This window comes from Apteryx mantelli, chromosome 2 (assembly GCF_036417845.1).
Source record: "Apteryx mantelli isolate bAptMan1 chromosome 2, bAptMan1.hap1, whole genome shotgun sequence".
NCBI classification, from domain to species: Eukaryota; Metazoa; Chordata; class Aves; order Apterygiformes; family Apterygidae; genus Apteryx; species Apteryx mantelli.
The window spans coordinates 77,039,134-77,058,334 of NC_089979.1; the positions used below are offsets into that span (position 1 = coordinate 77,039,134).

A 19,201-nucleotide genomic window follows, 5' to 3' on the forward strand; every position below is an offset into this window, starting at 1 on the left:
AAGTTATTTTTGCCAAAGCATAAAAGAAAAATCTATTAAGTGGAGAGCAGTTAAAAAATCATATATACCCAAGATTGTCTTAAAATAAACCCCAAACATGTGGCTTTAGGAGGTGGAGAGGTGAGAATTTAGCCAAAATGTCGATGACAAATGAGAAACAGGAATAGAAACAAATCTGGAGTCTTTGCCCAATGGCACAAAGCATAACCCTCCTGCTAGCTTGGGAGGTGGGGGGATTTTCTTGTTTTTAATGGCAGAGTAGCTTACAAGTGTAGCTGTTCAAATCTTTGCATTTCTAGAACTGGCTCTATACAGCTTTTGACCAGAAAATATATTGGTTTGCATACGGGTGTTTTTTTATTTACAGATGATTTCATACTTAAAAACTATGGAAGTATAGTCCCTTAAAATGATACAGTTACAGCTCCTCCTACTGTGACCGTTCTCATCCTTCTTGCATCTCCTGCCTGTTGAGTGTTTATCTGCCTGTCGAGTGTTTATGTGCCTGTTGTGCCTCAGAGTCTTTTAGCTTGTGAGCTCCAAAGGGCAGCGCTGCGTGGCACGTGGCTGAGACTTCTCAACGCTGTCGGACAGTCAAAGTGCAGCGCAAGTCAAGGAAAGCTGGTGCTAGAGCAGTAATAGCAGTGTCCTGAACATGTCAACATGGTGGAAGAGTGTATGCATGAGTATACAACCAAGTGCAGTGCTCGCCAGCACAAGTCATTTGCTTGTTTTCTCACGTTAAATATCTGTCTTGAAAATAGCAAATCTAGATTAAGATTGAAGCTGCCTGCAAAATTCTGGCCCCTGCCTCTTTTAGCTTCAAAAAAATCTCACTTTATTGCCTAGCCTTATCCGTGTAAGGCTTCCTCTAACAGTTTAGCCTACCCTTGTTTCTATGCACTTTTTGTCTTTGCCCTTTTATCTCTCCATTAAGGTTTGATAGCAGTCAAGATAATAAAAGGAGCAGAGCCTGGTTCTTTTGTAAACATATAAACTGCATATATACACATCTCTTAGCGAATACACAGGTTTCTAGCTCACTTAGACTAGAGTTGTGATATGAGAAGCCTTTCACCTTTTCTCTTGAGGCCAAGATGTTAAAAAGCTGTTCTTAAGATTAGAAAACTCAACCAATGCACCAGCACATAAGTGAGAGGCCACCTTTTTAGAGTTTTTCAGCATCCAACAGCCCTTGTGATGTATAGCTTTAAACACCTTTTTTTCTATAAATAAGGATGTTTTTGTTTTTAAAGAAATCCTGTAAATATGTAGGCACTGATGCTTCTGGAGTTGTGAGCTTATCTAGATTATAGTTAGCTTGTTTGTGGAAGAGCGTAAGATCCATTCAGCAGTTTTACATTCAAAATTTAGATCTTCTGACTTTTTTTTTTGCCTGAACCATGAGTCATTTAAATATGGAACTATCTTTGGAGAAGAAACAGTTTCCAACTCGAACCTTTAATTTAAATTCTTGCACATTAGCAGGCTTGTCATTTAGGAGGCACGGTGTCATTGCAGCTCTGCGAGACACATGGCAGCATTAGTCACCAAATCAGCATGGTTTTCTTCAGGCTTAGATTTCCAAGACACTGAAGAGAAACAAGGAAGTGTATCCAGCATTCATTACCAGCACTGCTTTCTCTGCCTTATGGTTTCTGAATTAGAGCTTTTTCACTAACAGAACCACTGAATTGCATTAATTATAGATTATTAATATGAGGACTTTTCTCACTCTTTCAGAAACTTGCGAATGACATAACTCCCAGAGAGTCTTACGACACAGCAGTGAGCTCAGAACGACTGGATGGAAGCGGTACAGGTACAATTGTTTGCGTTTCCCCTATAAACTCTTCCTAGAAAATGCAACATGCCTAACCTCAAAATCACACTTTCCTCTCCAAATTTTGTGCATATGATTTCTTAAGCAAAATATGAGCTTACACTAAGTGAAAAGGATTAGAAACAAGCGTGCTTTCTCCTGTGGTTGACAACACTTCTCATGTAGTCAGCTCTGGGGCTGAGTTGGTGACTGGTTGCTTCCTTCTTGTGCTCTGTGTTGCAGAGGAGGACGAGAACTTGGTGTACGTGCCTGCAGCTGCCTCCAAAGGGTGCTGCCTTGTAACAGAGTCAGCAAAGCTGATGATGAACCCAGAAGCTGGCAAAGCTGTCTGCACAGAGAGAAGTGAGATTCCTGAATATACCTGAAGAAGACCTAAATATGACAATTTGTAAGGTTTATAGTAGCCAGTGCAGATACCAGCTCGAGCAGTCCTGGCTTTCAGCTGTTAGAATAGGCATATCAAATACAGCAACTTGCTCTTCCCAGTGTTTAGCCAGCATGACTGAAGCCAGGGCTGTCCACAGAGCTGCAGAGCCCTGGGACACTGTGTGCACAGGCACAAAGCAACTCTCCAGGCCTCACAAAGCAGAGTCCAGGCTTGCTTTGCTTATGACACTGACTCGCTCTGCAGCTAGTCCTGCTGAGCGCTGGCCAGGGGACCCTTTTCAGGCTGTAGTCCTGGTCCCTAAAATGGACATGCCTGAAATGCAGCTGTCTTTGATAAAAGAGGAGAAACTGATCTCTGTGCATATGCACTTTTGGGACAGGCCAGTGAAGTGGTCAGAGTGGATTCATTTCTGATGATTATGTGCACCATGGTTACTGGACTGAAAGAGCGGGCTGAACTAGGAAATCCAGTTCTGATTTCTTAACAGTGGTGCTAGGTGTCCTGCAATCATGGCACATAGGGTTGCCAAAAAATACAGAAGCAGGACTGAAAAACAAGGCTCAAATCTAAGTCCAAATGGGAGCATCTTGGTTGAGCAGTCACTTCAGAAATCCATTCTGAGTTTTTAAAACCTTTCTAAAGTGTGGTTTAAAAGGCAGCATGCAGAGAGTCTACTCAAGCAAACTCTATTAATCAGCGCTTTTAAATTAGCCTGCTAATCTTCTGAGGAGGACCTTGTGTGCTATAGTATGTATATCTCCTAATAATGTCAACCTGAAGTCAAAGGAGCAAAATGAGTATATGCTGTGGGCATTGGAGTAGCCGTGGGTGTCTGAGCCCAATTTTTCTCTTGGCCGTGGGTGTCTGACCCCAATTTTTCTCTGGTCCTTTTCGCTGTATATGACACATTTCACCCCTACCTCACTGCAAAGTGTGTGCCACTCCTTTCTGGCTTCCAGCTGTCAAGTTTTTTCCTACCACCCTTGCCTGAGAGCTCCCTCAGGCTGCTCTTTGCTGTTGTGACTACAGTTTGTCTTTGTTTTGGGTTAGTTTGTTTTAACTTACTGTCTTCTAATAATATTAGCAGGCCTGAGGTTAGAAAGGCAAGAAAGTTAATGGAAAATTGCTGGATGTTGCTAGAAAAACTAGAGATAGTGTTTCAGAGGGAGAATAAGTGATTTTTTTTATTCCTTGCTTCATGTCTGGATGTTGCCTGCTATTTTGTATGCACGTGTGAGCACGCACGCACACACATGCGTGCACGCACGCAGGTGGGGAAAGCATCCTGCTGTTTTGCCTGCAGTGCAAAATTTTACTGCATGCACACAGACACGATTTCTGCCTCTTATCCCCTTGCACAAATATATATGCGCCACACAACTTTTTACGGTTAGAATTTAACTTCAGCGGGGCTGAAAAACAACTGCATAAGCTGGAAGAAAACATGCTAGAGATTAGCTTGCAACTAACTATATCAACACACCCTTCACATTACAGTTAAAATGTCTGTGCTCAGCACTCTTGCAACGAGTTGGATTTCTGAATGGGAATAGCAAGTAGGTAGGTCAAGTCAGCATCTGTGAGCATGTAACTTGGCTTTGCCAGGTACCAAGGTAACCAGCCTGTATTTCGGTGAGTCTAGAAGTCTGCATTGAGAATAAAGATGCAGCAATTGTTGAAAGTCCCGAACTCGCGTACAAGTTCCAAGATCATCCTACCTGCTGTGTATAAACTTTCATCCTTCTCTAGGCTGTAAAGTAGGAAATTAGGGCAGGCATTTTGCTTGTTTGCAACCTAGCATCCAGCAGGCTTTCTACAAACTTGCACAGCTAGTTGTAACTGTTTGAATTATTCTTTGGAAGTAAATGTAGTTTTATGTGAGAATAATATATATGTTGATTAACTTGCTAATGTGTGGAAACCATAGTCCATATATAGTGTTATTAGATAAATCAAAATATTGCCTAAAGAATATTTTGTGCTCTGCTAAGTTTCAAAATCTGTTTTAGAGCTTGCTAAAAGCAACAAATAACAAGATGTAGCATGCTGATCAACTGTTCAAGATTTCTTTTTTGGGCCAAGATTTCTCTGTTGATCTTGGACAGCCAACCTTTTGTTTGTAGAGGCACAAAACAGCCAAAAGCTGACTTTTCTACTGATGTATTGTTGCTTTCTCAGCAGGTAGGCCATACCATCTGCTCCCAGAAATCTGAAGGGAGAATAAAGTCCAGCCAGCTATCTCCCCAAATGTATTAAAAAGGGTGGAATAGTCATAGCCTTTGAGGCAAAAGAATTATGGAGTTTTGCATGTGTAAGAATTGGTGGGTTTAGATGCTTTTGTTGCAGTGATTTTGTGTATGAAATATTAGGAGTCCTCTTATCACTGCTCTGCTGCTGTGTGTGTGCGTACGTGGACTGATGATGGAGTTTTCCACATGCGTGTACCTGTACACTGTGTCTTCTCCATTGCAGGAGATTTTATTTTATGTATTTATTTATTTTAGTGCCTAAACTCCAGCAGACCCTTCCAGAGAATCGGTTTACCTCAAGTAAAGGTGACTCCATCTCAGCATCGTCAGAAAAAAATGCAAAAGCTGAACCAAAGGCAGAAGCTGGCGCGAAGGCAAGAAATTCTTCCAATACACCTACCAGCCCCAAACCCCCACTGCAGTCATCAAAGCCCAGCCTGGCAGGACGGCCCACAGTTCCACAGAAACCGCGCTCGGCCTCTCGCACTGGTGAGCAGCTTTTCTGGGCTTTGCTTGTCCTTGGCAGGGTACTTCTGAGGCAAGTTTGCGTGGACTGTGAAGGAAACACCCATGGCCCCATCCTGAACCAAAGTTAAATGTGAAGAGGGACAGGTTCTCCAGTCACTTGCTCTTGACTTGCTTCCTTTCCAGCTCCTCCTGCACCAGTTCAAACAAGCTGATTAGAATGATTTATCAGTGATTTATAATGGTAAACTCTGAGGAGAAGCAATGAAAGCAATGGCAGAGCTGTTTTAAGCTAACCTGCCCTCATAAAACAACATAGCCTAGAGATCTGTTTCAGGATGGGAGCCCTGTTGTGGTAGCACCAACAAAACTAACTGTATTTTCTCTAAACTCCTGGCCCTAAATACAGAAGTCCCTGGGGGTTTCTGTCAGACTGGTCTTAGCCCCTTGAGCAAATGCCTGTTATCCTTAATAATTTGTACAAACCAATTGTTTTGCACTCCCTCTTCCTTCTGTTTCCCTGTGTTACTTTCCTTATCACTTTTTTGCTGGGAATATTAGTAACTGTGCTTTTATAACCCTGCAAGGCTACCAGTGGAATGACTACTGACTTCTGCTCTGTCCTAACCTCCTACTCGGGTATTATCTCAAGATTTCCTGAGTGTGAAGGGTTTCAGCAGACCTCCTGTATGTTTGCCCACCCGCTATTTAATTGGACACTGTCACAACCCCCTCTTCCTATTATATATATGCCTTCTGTAGTATAGCCATTACAACTGAAAAAAATTACAAGCTAGTTACCGACTCCCCCAGCAGCTATGGCAAATGTACAGCTTATTAATTGCTAATGGCTGCAAAATGTGAGTGTAGGCACCTGTAAGAGCTCTCACACCTTTAGGCTTTCCCATACCTACTGTTGACCTTAGAAAGATGCCATTTATGGAGGGAGGTTACAGCCTCTTCCCTGCCGTTGATGTGTACCTGGGCATTACTTAGTCTGTCTCTGCACACTAGTGGGTAGAATATCATTTTCTATTTCAAGTACAGAATAACCTTCAGATTTTAGATGAGTTTAATTATATTTTATTGGTCATTTTACAAATGGCCATGAAAATAAGGGTGGTGTTGAGTAAGATGCTCCTGAAGATGAATACAATAGGAAAGCATAGCCTATTTGACATTGTTTAATCTGTAAAATAAACCATACATTATCTCAAAATCCGATGCATCAGAAAGACCTGAGCTATATGTTTCTGCCAGCTCTTATTTCCTGCAGAGGAAACATACTGCAGGCTTAATGTAGAGAGTAATTAATATTTACTAGCAGTAGGCCAGCTGGCCAGGTGGTAGATAAAAGTGGCACTGTCTCTGTTGCAGTCTAACTCCTATCCTAGTACTTCTGTCAGCCTGCTGGCTAAGCACACCCAGGCAATGTGATAAAACCAAGCAATAGTCCTATTTACACTCCTGCTCCCCTCATCGTTTCCAATGGTGTGGCTGAACTAATAGTAGGAAACTTTTGCTAAGTAATCTGAGGGCAAGGGAGCACAGCTCAGATGTCCTCAGATTGTCAGAGACCAAAAGTGGTTCCTCAGCGAAGCATGTGATACATCGACTTTGGTTCAGAAACCACGTGGCTGTGTTCGCCAAGCACTGTGCCTATGCATATGTTGATACCAAGCTTCTACATGCTTTTGACATGCATGTGACGTGCATGCTAGTTGCACTGGGAAAGTCCTGAGAATTAGTGTATCCATTCAGACTGAGTTGTGTCTGGAAGGTTCTCTCTTCCCTTTGCAGAATGTAAAATGATTGACTCCTTTGTGGTGGCCACTCAACAGTTAGATAAATTCCTGGTCGTTTCCAGGATGCATTTGAGTTAACTCATGTTCCAGATATGCAGTATATATTAGTTGATATTCTGAGTTCCTTTTTTTTTTAGTTCTGTCAGTGCTGGCATATCTTCCTAGTTCCTCTGTTGCATGCATATGTAACTGTTTATTCCTTGGGAGGCAAACATACAAGCAGTTTAAGTAATCCATTATAGTTGTACTTCTCTGCCATCCAAATGAAGACTATCTACTGTAAGACTGAAAAAGTCGTCCTGTCAGGACTGTAAAGATGATAGTGAAATAATGCGCATCCAACCTTTAGAGAAACAAGATAAGATGTCTAGATGGTTTAAACTATAGATTTAAATTTAAATTCCAGATTTCTTCAAAGTCCACAGGATAAGTTATTTTTTTCTGTTTAGAAAAACCTTGCAGATGCTATCATGTTACCTACTGGTAATTCGTACTTGGAAGTGCAGAACCCTGTAGACTACTTTCGAAATTTGTTTCACTTTTTCATTTTTATGCCTTATAACTGTGAAGTATGACATCTAACTTGATCAGTTCATTATGTTTCAGGACAATAAAAGTAAGAGTAGGACAAATATTTCCAGAAAGTCATCCAAAATATTTTTCAGCTATTCATGAATTGCATGCTTCTATCCTACAGAAAATTTAAGTTGATCCCATCAGATTTTTATTTGTGCTACGAAAGCAGAACACATTTAAATGTGGAAATTCAGATTTCTGCTTTGGCTAGTAAAATTCTTTCACCTGAATTGAAGGCCATCATGTGTTTTGTTAACATCATGGAAACTCCTGAAGCCCTCTTTTTTGCCACAGATTCTAGCTGTTTCTTGTTTGTGCATTGTGTTGGGGTTCAGCCCGTTGTACAGCCGGAATTCCTGTGAGCTACACCAGAGATATAACTTCTCTCCCTTTTTGCTTGTGGTACTCCACAGAGGATGCTCCAGAGTCTCCCTCTGGCCCCGGATCCCCAAAAGTTGCCCTGCTTCCACCTGTGCTAAAGAAAGTTCCTTCTGATAAAGAAAAGGATGGTCAGAGCAGCCCCACGATCAGATCATTTTCTCAAGAAGGTAAGACTGTTGGTATAACTGTTGTTCCAGCATGCTTGTCTTCTACTAGAAATCAGTGTGCCATTGTTCCCCTATTTCTTTGTTTTCACTTGGGAGGGAAGAAGGTAATTTATTTTGATGAAAAAATAGCAAGGAAAAGGTAGCTGATCACCCCCTGGGTTGGTGTTCTCTGTCTTCTCTTCCTTTGGTCAAACCATGTGAAATAAGATAAATCTCAAGTTATTAATAGTGTACTGTTTTACAGTGATAGTCATAATTGTCTAAGCTATTAAGGGACTCTTGTGTTATGTTGACTGTGTTTTAGTTCAGCCCAAATCAAGATGCTGTTTGGTATTGGCCACACATGCTAATGTGCAGTGCAGCTCCCTGGATCAGCAAATTTGCAGGGGAGCAGCCATGACCTTGTTCACTGCAGCCAGCCTTTTGCTCTGTTTGTACTCCTCCTTTCTGTGGCATCGCTGCATGGGACCGTGCTCACTTCAGACTTGGGCAATGTGTCTTTCTCTGTCAGGACAGGGCTTGCTACCTTTTACACACAAGCAATAGTAGACTGCTGCCTTCTCTTTGCTGCTTTTTGTACGTACTCTGAGTTTCTACTTTGCTGATGCATTTCCTTGCCCGCAATTGTGTCTTAGAAGAGCTTAGGCTTCTTCCAAAAGCCTTGAATATAGGGAGAAGTAGTCACAAAAGTCTTGCTCAATATGGTATTAGCTGACACAAATGAGAACCTTGGAACTGGTTTAGAAATCCGGTGGTGAGACCTCTTCCTTCCTTGGACTCCCCTCAAGAAAGGCAGTGAGCCCCATTTCCATCCCAAGGTGACTTCTGTCACATATGCCCTGCAGGAGTCACTTAAGCTGTAAGACAAAGGGTCCCCTTACACACTCTGCTAGCAGTTTTTCAGAGTTGTGGAAATGGGGCAGATGAGGCAGGGCAGGTAGGCTGTGCTAGATTGTGGAGACTGAGCAGTTGCACTGCCCACAGAACCCACCATAACGCTCTAGATGAGAGAAGGGGCAAAGCCGTCCCCAAAGCAGGATGGTCCAGAGATAGACTTTGAGAAGTTTTTCCCTTTCTCTCCCACAACTGCCATTTACTTGATGAAACAAGTTACAGCACAATCTGTCTGCTGCTGTTCTTGTTGGAAACTTTTAGCTTTGGTGGCTGCAGTTTGGTGACAGAATGTCAGTACTTGTGGGATATCTGTCTGTCTGCTTTTCACCAGACTGTGAGAGAGAACTTCTTACTACTTAACTAGAGATATACAATATAGTGGGGACTTGTTACAGTTGCGTTTTAACATGGGGTTAACCTCACTGTTTCTGTGCTGCATCACTTCTTTGTCTCCCTGTCATAAGAGGAGGCATACAGGAGAAGCAGGGAATATGGGATCATAACCATGATCCTTTTGTATTACAGCAGTCTCCAGCACACAGGAGAGATTTGACAAGTTTTTACAGTTGGCTATTGTCAAATGAGGAGAGGCACAATTGGTTCATTTTTTAAAAAGTCTGCTGTTTACAAATCCTTATACAAAAAGGGGTCAGACACTGTGCTTTCCTCACTCCTTGCTCCCTTAGTCCTTGCCTTCACAAAAGACTTGGCCAAATGCATGGTTTATTAATTGTTGCTATGTTGCACTGTGAGAATTTTATTCAATTAAAGCTTGGAATGGCAGAAATAGGGGTTCTGGGCCCTTAAGAAGCTGCTGTCCTTTGCATAATATTACTTGGGAAAGAGTAAATTCTGCTTTTTTTTCCTTTTTTTTAATTTCTATTCTTTATCAAGTTATCCTTTTCATTTATTACTACTCTACTTCCTCATTCTGTCATTCCTCTTTCCTTGCTTTGTGCTTCCTTTCAGACCAGCATGCCCGATTTATTTCTGCAACTGGTAAATCACTGCAAATCTGCCTAAGCTGTTGGTTAGTAAACATGATTATAACTATTACTAAAGAAAGCTGCAAATTAGATGATACTTGATTATAAAATTGCTTTATGTTAATAACTGCAGTATGTGGGACAATCTCAAAAGACACCTCTTTACGCAGCATATCTGTAAGATTGGGCTGCACCTACCAACATATGCAAATGTCCATACTAAATTTAAGCAAGCATCTAGCATATTAACTACTACTTTTTGAACAGTTGATTAAGTGGGGTGGATAAATAAAATTATTTGTATTATTTACTTCTTTCCAAATGTGGGCCTACAGAACAGCTTAGGGGTATAAATGAATCCTTTTCCCTGCTAGAACAAACAGGAGATTGTCAAAAAAGAGATTCAGATCATGACTGTGACATGCCATCTGGCGGAGTGAAAACCACTTCGGGGCAGTATTCTACCAATGCAGAAGAGGAAGCTCATGTGCTTGTGCAGAGGAAGGCACAGACAACTTCTGGTTAGAAGTTTCCATTTTCATTTTTCATTGCAAGTACTCAACAACTGGCACTAACAATCATTAAGACACAGTAAAGAAGCCACAAAAGGGTGCTGGCTTGCCATGGGATTATGAGAAGGGTAAAAATTTCAAGGGACACCAATCATCTTTCTGCCCCATGAAAAATATGTGGCTTGAAAAACTTTGCAAATAAAAATGTGTGTGTGGTGTTCCTTCATGCCAACACCACTGAACAATACTGAATAGCACGTGGGGCCCTTTGGCAAAGAGGGCTATGTAAGTGCAAAACATTGCTCATTATAAACCATTATGGCTCATTACAATAACGATGGCACACTGCCATGCAAGTAGGCTCCAGGTAGACTCTCTCTGCTGCTTTATATGCTTATGTACCTTTCCTTTTTAAGATGCGTGCACTGAAATACTTCAAAACATTTCAGTCTGGATATTGTTAGTGCCAGTTTCAGTACATCATTTATACAATCATTTGAGAACTGGATAAATCAACATATTTTGACATAGTACTTTGCTCTTAAGCTGGCATAAGCCAAAAAAAACCCCAGTACTTTGGAGATTCTGCCACATGCTTAAGCTGCACTTCTTGAAGAGCAGCTTGGACTTATGGTGAACTCACTCAGTAAACTATTGATGAACATTTGGTTCAAACAAATAAACATTTGATTGAAACGTGTTTTTAAAATATAAAAATTCCTGTTCTCAAAATGTTTACATGTTTACATGCTTCTCTTTACCTCTTAACTAGTTTGTTTAAACAGTGATTCAAAATGACTTTTTTTCTGAAGTGTATTAATGAGGTATTTGAACATCCTATGCAATTACATGTACCCACAGTTTTCCTATTTATGATAGATCACGTATCCAGTCTGTAGGTTTTCCATCATTTGTACTATTTTCTTAAGGAAAAGGAAAGAAACATCCCATCTGCCCCTTTCTATCCCCAGCCCAAAACATGTAAAATGATTTTCCTTTCGTGTTGTAGAATCAAGCTTAGCCCACCCAAATTTGGCATCTCTCCTCACCATCATAATCTGATTATTATATGTTAGCTTATTCTGAGGTGTCTCTCTGATAGAGTAAGTTTCAAAAGCTGAGATGCTGCAGATCTATGCAAAAGTTACCCTTGTGTGTGGTTTTCTGGAGGCAGCACACAAGCAAGGATGAGCTGTCTTGGCATAAACCTTATTTGCAGTATGTGTGTTTAAATCCCTGATATATTTTTCAGCATCCTTTCAGGTAAACTACCCGTCTTATTATGTCAGGTCACAAAATAAAATGGCTCCTGCAGCACACATTTTGGGTTTTGTCTGATGAGTGAATGGATACATGTACAATGCCTTTGTAGTTGCTTGGGGGTATAATCATCAAAAGTAACTTAAAAACTTTCAGACACCTATTTCTTTGAAAAGCAGTGGCGCTTGGCAAGGTGATAATGCCTAGTATTTTACTGAATTTAGGTATCTTGATCCTGTCAAATTCCATTAAAAAGCTCTAAAAACTTTCTCAAAACCTTTTCTCTGCTTTCCGCACTTGCAAAGCAGTGATAAGCATGCAGTGATTGTGCACTTACTGGCTCATTTCTTCACGTATTTTGGCTAGCACAAATGAGGGAGCTGGTATTTGGAGTCAAGTGAGCTATCTGGGTAGGTAGCTTGCTGCACGAGCAGAGGCGGCTCTCTGCAAGATGTGCGCTGGATGTCTCCTTTCTGCCTTCATCACGGTGGAGATCCAGAGCTGGAAATGTCTGTGCCAAATGCAGAGATTTTGGGCACATTGGCATAGCATATTTAATGGCCGGTTGATGCACGTTGCCACTGGCGTGGGAGTTGTAGCGGTCCCCCTTCAGGCCTTCCCAGCAGCAGCGGGAATATCCCTGCTGAGCTTCCCGGAGCTGCTCTGCGACGGCAGCTCCCTCCGGATTCCTCTCTGCATTTTCAGCATTCCTGGCAAACACAACAGCCTGGCACCACTTAAAACGGGCTTGAGGCCCAGCCTGGGGCTCAGCTGCTCCTGCGGGGGCTCAGAAGGCAAAGGGCCCAAAAGGCCTCGGAAAGGCGCCGTTGCTCAGCCCTGCCCCGGGCACCTCTCGACGGCGAGTGCCGCGGCGGGGATGGCTGCGGATGGTGTTTCTGCACGTGGTGCCCTGCCCACGTGGGGGGTTTCTCCCTCAGATATTCCTGTCTCAAATGGCTCGGCAGCATGTGCCGGGGTGGTGCAGCAGCGTTGGGTACGGACAACCAGCATGCAGCGGCACAGGAAGGACATGGCAGCGCCCTGCTCCTCGTCTGCCCTGCTGCGAGCGGGGCCAGGGCTGCAGTCCCAGACGGCAGCCTCTCGCGAGGATGCTCCAGGCACGCGGGAAGGGGAAGGCGGTATTTCATAGCCCCGCTGGCCGACGACGTGCGCTAATGTAACGGCCACAAGGGTCGATGTGAGCCAAAGCCAGGCTTGGGGGTTCGAAAGGGAGGAGCAAATAAGGTCTTGTAACTGTAGTGTTTCATTTTGTGTGGAGGAAAGGAATGACTTTCAACAAGGTCACTTTTGAGGCCGACTGTGTTTAAAGGTTCATTTTAATTGGACATGTGAGATTTCTAAAGCTATCAACCCTTGCCTGACTTTGCTCCTATTGAAGGGTATAATAAAACTCTCTTGTTTCCGTAGCAATTTTAGACCAGTGATAAGATCAGAAGTCTTAACAAGGTTTTAAAACCTTTCTTTCCATTTTATTTCAAAGTTTATAGGCCTTGGCTAAAGTCCTTGCTGAGATGTCAGCGTGCTGGGCAAGCAGAGCGGGTGCTGTTCGCTTTTAAATTTCGGGAAGTGGTTATGCCCACCGGCTTTCTCCGAGCGGCGCGAGGCGCGGAGGCACGCTCTCTGGGCCGGCAGAGCTGCAGGGGGGCTCCGCGCCGGGCAGGCTCCCGGCCGCTGGGGCAATGGGGCCGGGCAGGGGGCAGCAGCACAGGTAACCTGGGTCTGCCCTCAGCTTGGCGCGGCGGTGTCCCGCCGTGGAGACAGGCCTGCACGGGGCGCAAGCTGCTGAGCCGAGCAGGGCCCAGTGGAGCTACTGAGCAGTCCTGAGTACCTCGTGTGTAATCTGTCTTGGCTGGGGAAGAGAATGACGGTTTGCTTTTGAAGTAATGTTTAGCTAACGCGTTTTTAAACAGAGAAGAAAGTCTTTAAGCCTTTACTGCTTGTAATGTATGTGTGTGTCACGGCGAAGTACTCTGTCTCATATTTCAGGGTTGTCTGCTTGTCAACCAGCAGTGGAATGAAGTTTGAGCAAACTTTTTGCTTTTCTCTCTCTTGCCTTTTTGTGGGTTGAATAACTAGTGGACCTGCACTACTCCCCCGAGTGCCCATGAGTTCAGTGGGAGCATGAGCAGGAGCAGGCCCCATGTGCATGAGTGACTTCCCCCTCCCTGCTGCCTCTAACATCGTTAATAAGACCTGTTTCTGTATTTTATACAGCTGCAAAAAGAAGCCCTGGGCACCAGCCCCTTGAGTTCCAGGAACTGAAACAGAGGACCTTAAGTAAAGACGGCCATCAGGGAAGCAAGTCCAGTGACTCTGGAGAAGAAGCAGATAAAGATTTTATTTTTGTTTAGTTATCAGTACAAGTGCTTCGTAGTGCAAGAGCTTTTATAACAATCAGGGTACAGCAATCAACAGCCCTTCTTACCAGCTGCTCTTTCACCGCAGGTACGTCTCCACGCAGAAGACCTGGTGTTCTGATCATGATTTACATGCACAATCAGTTGGCATTGATTTGGTTTTTACTTTCTATTCTGTACAGTTCAGACATTCCTTTCCATGCCTTTGCTAAAGCCAGCAATTCTTTCATGTATTCTACTTGAATTTCTCTGAAGCAGCTACAAAGAATGCCCTGCGTTAGGGCATTTAGAAAGCAAAGCTAGTTAACTGGACACTGTCTTACACTAATACACTGTACAGCAGGTAGTGTGTTGTACTGCTGAATGTAAATGTGTCAAATCTGCACGTGACTTACCTATAAATATATTCTTGCAGTATGCAATTGCACATTGTAATTATATTAAAAGAGCACACTAATAAAATAATTTGTATAGATTATATATATTAAATGCTTGGGTATGGTTTTTACATTCTCCCATAGGGAGCTTCTTTCTTCCTGTTATTGTACTGTACATAAAACTCCAACGCTTACATTTGTGTACTGTCAAAAAGCACAACAGAGAAGGATTTGAATGACATATAATCTTGTTATGCTTCCACATTCATATATTAATGTATATAGTTGATTGGAATGAGGGCAATTGAAATTTTATTAATATTGGTGTTTTCTAGAGGCCTTCTTCGGTTCTGTCTGCATATTAGCTTCCTTTCAATGTGTAATTCTATGAGAAAAATAGTTTGACATCTGTAAAAACATTTCTGCTTTTGGGGGAGGGAGTGCAAATTTCACAGGTACCCACTTATGTTACAGGTTGAAGGGATTTTATTCATACATATATTTGTAACAATAAAAATGATTTTACAACTGAAACACTAGTCTTTGTTTTTAGCTATAGTTCTATTTCTGGTCTGTCAGTGTCTGCTCTTTGAATGATGCCATTATGTCGCATAGACAGAGTGTACAGTTAAGGCAAAAAACATAGAACTTTTTTCTCAGTGTAGTAAAAAGCCTTTCTTGTTGAAGGGGACACATGTACATCATCTTCATAAAACTACTGAAGGAAGATCTCTTTGTTAACCTCTTCCCTTGTGATCTTCAGCAAAGAAGCCTTAACATAAATCAAAAACACCTGTTAATGTAGATTCTGCATTTTGGTTGCATAGGATGGAGTCCCACCAGGGACTGACTGCCTGAGTAACTCTCTCCCAAGAGCAATTGTCCTGACCTTGTTGTGGCTTCTGGCATGGGTAAAAAATGCTCAGACACATATCTGTCAAATGAACTCTCTGTTCTATTCCCAGTGAACTTACTCTCTGTTGCCACTTCTGCTGTTGTAGTCATTCACTAGTGCAAAGTGGGGATAAAAGGCTGCTAAATCAAAACAGTAGCCTTTATACCAGAACCTTTAGGAGCGCTTTGCAGAGGTTTAAATCTCAAAAGTTACAAACAGAGCTATGGAAAACAGGTCCTAAAGTTTGTTTCATACGTATGTTTTGTGGGTTTTGCATTGTTTTGAAACTCTGCACTCATCTAAAAATCACTGAATCGAAGAGAAATTTATTCATTTTCATGTATTTCTTTATTTATTGGACATAGGTAAGACAGAAGGGCAAATGGTAGAGGAGAAGTTGAAATACTTATATTAGAAAAGTAAAATAATCCACTCGCAAATAATCCCTTGCAATTGCAATTCAGATTACAATGTGGAGAAGACAAATATGTGAGGAAGTATAAGTATTCACAAAGGGTTGCCTGATGTGTTGGCTTTGTGAACTGAAGAAAATTAACAGCAAGATTTGTGGCATTATCTATAAATAAAAAAATATATAGTCTTCAAACTGCTGAGAATTTCTGTTATTTTTTGCTCAATGTCCTCACCAGTCGTTTGAAGTATTGTACTAGGGAGGGGGAGGAATCTGTTCCCACTATGAGACAGCATGGCAATAGCATGTACATATTACCCTAATACTAGTGAACCAGTGACAAGGATTTCTGAAGCGGTGTAGAAGTAGTATGTGTTTGCACTGCTGTGTTAGAAGAAAAAGCATAGTACTGTAATAGCTGACTGCTGTAGTATAAAGATTTCATTAGACAGCAGCATTTTTCCTTATTAGTTATGTAAAGCATTTCTACTCTTCGTTTCAGACATCAATTGCGTTGTGGACAGGCTGAATGGTGGAGAAACAACTTGCTAGCAAGCTCTCGGAGACTGTGTGTGTGTGTGTGTACATGTGTTTGGGTGTGGGGATGGGGGTTAATTTTTATTTCTTGGCATCCTTCTGCCTGGCAAACCCAGCACGGTCAGCCTCATTGTAAGGAATTCATGATGCATTCAGAGCATCCCCAATTTAGCTCCTCTACATTTAAGAAAGTGACTTTTATTTTCAGTATCCTGAGCCTTTAGAGGTAAGTGACAGACTCAGGTAAGTGAGAGCGGTTTCTGTGAGAAGACAGGAATATTTTTCCTTCAGTGACCACAGAAACACCAGTTTCCAATTCTGCAGAGCTGCAAAATCTCAGTCTTGCCAGCAGTGCAGGATTGACTGTTGCCCATCCTAGGCCGTGGGCCAAGGAAATTCAGGGAGGGAAGGGCAAATGCCACATCTAGGAATCATTGAGAAGCAAATATTTCCATGACAGTTTGCTAAAAAACATGCAGCATGAGGCATATTGCATGCATACGTGCACAAAATGTGGTAGCGTGTCTGCAAGACAAACTGCGCGGACCCTGTGATAAATGTGAGAATATTGTTGGCTCTCAGCTGACTTGTCTGCCCTGCACTTACGAATCCAGCTCTCCTGGGGTCAATTCCCCTGTGCCGAAGGCCTGAGCGTGGCAGAGAGCTGCCCCTGTGTTGCAGCCTGCCAGGAACACCTTTCCTTCTCTGCAGAAATGTTAACCTGACCTGTTACTGCTGTTTCTCAGGTATGTTGTACCAACTACGATACCTTTTACGGTGATGGCTTCCTATTGAGACAGCTCTCTCAGGGCAAAGAAAAGATGGAAAACTGGTCAGGACTCTTGCCTCCGGACACGAACCAGCATGGGTGTCTGCCCTGCTCCCCAGCCCTCCTGGGAGGGCCGAGGGGGTGCGTAGGTGCATGCCCTGCCTCGGCTAGCTCCAAAAGGTGCATAACTATTTGCACAGGCTGCTTCAGACTAGCAAGGCCTGCTGGATCTAAGCACAAAGCCTTGACTGAGCCATTTTGGGCATTCTCCTATGGACCATGGTTTGTCCGCAGGGGAAATAACCCTCCTTATAGTGCCTGGAGACTCACCAGCCTCTCTAAATGGTATGTGGAAGCACTGTGGCAGTGGACAGGCTCTGAATTTTTGTACGCAGGTTTCATCCTTAAAATTTCATCCCTCTGTGTGGATACTTTGTATTAATAAGATACCCTTAACAAGCACTGATCTTTCTGTGAAGAAGTCTTCTCATCTTCCGCAAGGGTCAGCAGAGCTGGTCCTGCCTGTGGCAGAGGTCCGCTAGAGAACGGTCGCTGTCTCCAAGGCAAGCAGAGGCTGGGGAGTGGGGGGTCATGGCTGCTGAGGCCCCAAGAGCAGGCGTAGCTCTGCCTTTGCATGGGCTGTGAGCAGTCCTGGCAGACGGGCATGTGGGGGACCCCCTCTGTGTTTTCCTTGTCCCCCCCGCTGTCTGGGCTCTGCCCTGGGAAGGCATGGGAAGCAGTGCCCAACTCACCTGGGCCACATTTAGTAGTTTCATTGCTTGGTTGAAAGCAGAATTCCCTGGCAGCTCCATGGACGCTGGACAGAAAGATCAGCTAGTGGTAACTGAAGAAAAGTAAGTACCATTTACCTGTTTTCATGCAGCATTCAGAGCAATTTCAAATACCTCAGATGCTCTGTTTTCCACATGGTGGTACGTCAGGTGCAGCATGAACACTTGAAGAGTTTCTGCCATCCCACCAGCAGCAGGAGGAGAGGTTGAAGCAGGAGACACCACAGGGATGTGGTGTACACCAGGGCACATCACCAGCCCATGCCTGCACTGCAGGTCGTCTTCTCCCTCAGCTGGGACCATCACCACAAAGCTGTGCTGTCTGACTGCTGAGCCAGAAAGGATTCAGAGACTCCAGTTAGGATTACGTCAAGCAAGGACAGTCGGTTCCTGAATATCAGCTAGTCTCAGGCAAGACAGTGGCCATATATACGTTGCATGCGCTGTCTCGGGTTGCTGTCAGGGCCTGTGGTGGTGAGGGGTGGCAGCTGGTGTGTGACTTGTGACGTGACAGCTCGGGGGCTTGGGGTCTCTCTGCACCCATGAGTACGTGTGCAGTACAACTAAAGCCAAGCTAATGGCCCAGCATGGCGTTTGGCAACTTAGAGGGAAAACCGAAGGGGTGGGAGCTGAGTGCTCTTGAAGACAGAAGGAAGGGAGTACGAAGGAGGGGCTGCCCCAAATTAATGGGGGTGTGACAAGCACAGGGGTGAAAAATCTGTCTTTACTGGCAGAGAGGAAGCAAGAGTGGAGACTTGTAAGAAAAGAGATACTGGTATCTCCTCATTGGCATGGTACAGAGAGGAAAGCCCACAGGTAGGTAGAAATGCTGGCCCTCAAGGGGGTCTTAGGACCAGCAGCTCTAGTCAGACCTGCACCAGCCTGATCCAGTCTTGGAAAAAGGCTCACGAAGCCCTCTGTGAGAGCTGCCCTGGCCTTTTCTGCTCATCAATCTTTTTCATGTGTTGCCATTGAAGAATTTCATCAGTGGCATATACAGCAGGAGCACCTTCCCGTCTAAAATGTACTGAAAAACAACTGTGGCTGTCTGTCAGATTCAAGCATGAACTCGAACAGCTCCACATCGTATCTTTATGACCTATTTCCCACTCCCTACTAAAGTAGTTTAATGCCTGGATGATAGATTGTGAGTGTTTTAAAGTATTCCCTGATGTGCAGTAACAACAGTAAATATCTGCTTTTTAAGAGGAGAGCAGCAACCATCTTAAATCCCCACCTTGAACTGGCAGACCCATGAAGCCAAACTGAGATGATTCAGGAATTAATGTGGCCCATTAGTCACAAATCTTGTACACAGTGTGGCCCACTGCACTTAACTGAAAGTCATTATCGTCACTAGCTCTTGCTGCCACTGGAAGTGGTGGTGCTTATTATTTCATTTTTGTAAGGACAATTCTTCTTTCCCATCACACAGAAAGCAGCTATTGAGAAATATTTTCTAAGAAAATACCAGAAAAACTCTGCTCCCATTAAAATGCTTTTTTCTTGTGGTTGT

At 43.3% G+C, this 19,201-nt stretch overlaps 1 protein-coding gene across 4 annotated transcripts in view; it reads left to right on the top strand.

Moving 5' to 3' along the window:
* The window catches only part of CARMIL1 (capping protein regulator and myosin 1 linker 1), a 203,408-nt gene extending 188,593 nt beyond the window's left edge, over positions 1-14,815 (top strand). The window contains exons 34-39 of one of the 4 annotated variants that reach the window (XM_067290918.1): positions 1,744-1,822; positions 2,066-2,185; positions 4,736-4,969; positions 7,740-7,874; positions 10,129-10,275; positions 13,762-14,815. In XM_067290918.1, coding sequence (XP_067147019.1) covers positions 1,744-1,822; positions 2,066-2,185; positions 4,736-4,969; positions 7,740-7,874; positions 10,129-10,275; positions 13,762-13,898 — 852 coding nt within the window. In that variant the 3' untranslated portion in view covers positions 13,899-14,815. The remainder of the gene's footprint in view (positions 1-1,743; positions 1,823-2,065; positions 2,186-4,735; positions 4,970-7,739; positions 7,875-10,128; positions 10,276-13,761) is intronic. The other 3 variants (XM_067290920.1, XM_067290919.1, XM_067290921.1) reach the window with 3 other exon arrangements.
* Positions 14,816-19,201: the final 4,386 nt, after the last annotated feature.